The sequence below is a fragment of the Halyomorpha halys genome, unplaced genomic scaffold (assembly GCF_000696795.3).
Source record: "Halyomorpha halys isolate HHAL.00 unplaced genomic scaffold, Hhal_1.1 Scaffold751.1, whole genome shotgun sequence".
Lineage (NCBI taxonomy): Eukaryota > Metazoa > Arthropoda > Insecta > Hemiptera > Pentatomidae > Halyomorpha > Halyomorpha halys.
In genome coordinates, this window is record NW_027110937.1 from 132,956 (window position 1) to 135,322 (window position 2,367).

Genomic DNA, 2,367 nt, shown 5'->3' on the forward strand with positions numbered 1-2,367 from the left:
GATAGTACAAGTAATGTCAGTGAAGCAACTGTCATGTTAACTATCACATGTATACGCCTTGACAGTGAACTATCTTATAGTTTCAGTTATTGGAGCAAAAGTCCCTACCACTGCCATGGTGTAACAGTTTGATAGCTACTGTCATGACAGTAATGTAGCACTAGGTCTGGCATGATAGTTGATAATACAAGTAATGCCAGTGGACTAACAGTCGCTTTAACTACTATGTTTACTGCCATATACACACTCCTTGCCAATCACCCTTTAAGTTGAAAAATACCAAAAAAAGGTTTAAATATTTGCTTTGGCAGCGCTGTTTTTTTTTTTCAGAAACAATTATTTATCTGTATCAAACTTTATAGTTTAATATTTTCTTTAAAATAAATTAATTTCTCATTAACAGTTCTAAAAAAAATTAATTAAAAAAATATACCAAGTTAATGAAAATACAGTTAATTAAATTTTATATTAAGTCTCTACATTTTATAACCGTAAATATATTTTAGGACCATTATATTCACATTGAAATGAGCCAGTTTGAATAGAACAGAGACATAAGCACAAATTTTTCAAGAACGACTTGATGGATTTTCATTGTTAACGAACCAAACTATTGTAAATAGCATTTACTATAACTTATATTCAGTTTACATTTGCAATTAAATGAGAGGCTTTACAGATAATTACATAAATGTGGAAAATTCCTATTTATGTCAACGTAAACTGGGACTCCAGAGGTGTGGCCAACCTCCTACTTCTTGGCTTCACTTTTGTTTGGAAGGAGAGTAGGGTTAGATGGCCTCAATGTGAATAACTTTATGCCTCCAAGACTTGGTGTAAGGTTATAATTGATAACAATAGTCTAACATTTTCTCATTGTGTATAACTGATAACACGTCCAATCGCCATGTTGAAGTAGTGCTATGGAACTCATATCCAAGAAATAAAGAACAAAAATCAGCTTATATTGGGACAGTGCAAAAAATTCATTAGAAAAATAATTACTACTTTTTTTTCCTCTTCTCATATTTTCAAAGCACTAGATTATCTAGTAAAAAGTAACAGAGCTTGGAATTCATAGGCAAACTTTTTTTTAAACTTTATTATCATGAAGGCACATGTGGTGCATACTAAAACATTGATCAATATACCTTTGGAACACTTATAGTTATGCTGCACAGTCCCTATATAATACAAAAGATTTTAAACAAAAATTCAACTTAACATTATATATATATATAAAAACAAAAACAAATATCACATTTTGAGTTACCAAATTGAGAAATTTTGAGGACTCTTATGCTCTCTCAAAGCAGAATGAATCCGAAGCGACAATCTACTTTCAAAATCATACGAGCTGTACTGAGTCTGTGCTGTTTCTAGAAGCCGTATTCCTTCGTTTATGTCCTATAAATTAATAAAATCTCATATTATTAATAAATATAATTATCATCACATAAATAAAGCTATGTATCTATTTTGGAATGCCAGGATAATCACAGAAGAAAATTATCCAAAATAAGTTAATTAATTAATTTATATCGAGTCCTGCAAAACTATTATTGTAATTGGATTCTTTTCCAGAGGCTTTTTGTATGTTTACCAGTTACCAATTAAATAACTTTATATTTATAAAATGTTGTTACCATTAATTATATAATATAATATAATAAGGGTGGTATTGTGTAATATGATAGTAAATAAACTACATAAACTATTTATTTATATTTATTATATGATTGCCATAAAATGAATTTATAAAATAATTGAAATGATCCAAATAAATGGTTGCCATAAAATGTGATTATTACTTATTGCCTAATATATACTAATAGCTGCTGAGTTGAATAATTCATGCGATGGGATATAATGACGTAGGTGTGGTCTTGTTCATAAGGGATGGCATCCAGGTATCATAGCCATTCTTAGGACTTCATCTGGTCAAAATGCATCTTGCCCTCTCTTCGGATTTCTGTGTCTTCATCTTCCATCCCATTTTTCCCTGGTCTAGTTGTACTGCCTCTTTTCTCCCACTTAAAGATGTTACCTTTTTTGAATCCTCATTGGCCATAGGTGACAAAACACCACCTAGGTGAGTGCCTCCCCTAGACCCGAGAGAGGATGGGAAAGTTCTCACATGTCTAGGAAAATTTTTAACCTGATTAATTGGCTTCTGATCCTTCGGCATGTGGCAAGGTGTTAAAAGCTGATATGAGACCACTGTGGCATACAAGTACAGGTGTCCCTGTGCCCCTTGAAAGGTACACCACCTTGGCCAGGTATCGGATAATATGGCAAAAAATCTTAATAATATTGATAATTGTTAATAGTTCAATACTTATCAATACAAAAAAAGAAAAGTTTCTT

At 31.5% G+C, this 2,367-nt stretch overlaps 1 protein-coding gene across 1 annotated transcript in view; it reads right to left on the minus strand.

Moving 5' to 3' along the window:
• LOC106685879 (tetratricopeptide repeat protein 39C) overlaps window positions 1-2,367 on the minus strand; it is a gene marked incomplete in the record, with an annotated part of 32,933 nt that overhangs the window by 9,735 nt on the left and 20,831 nt on the right. The window contains 1 exon segment of the mRNA XM_067049052.1: window positions 1,274-1,407. Within this exon segment, the coding sequence (XP_066905153.1) occupies window positions 1,274-1,407 (134 nt within the window).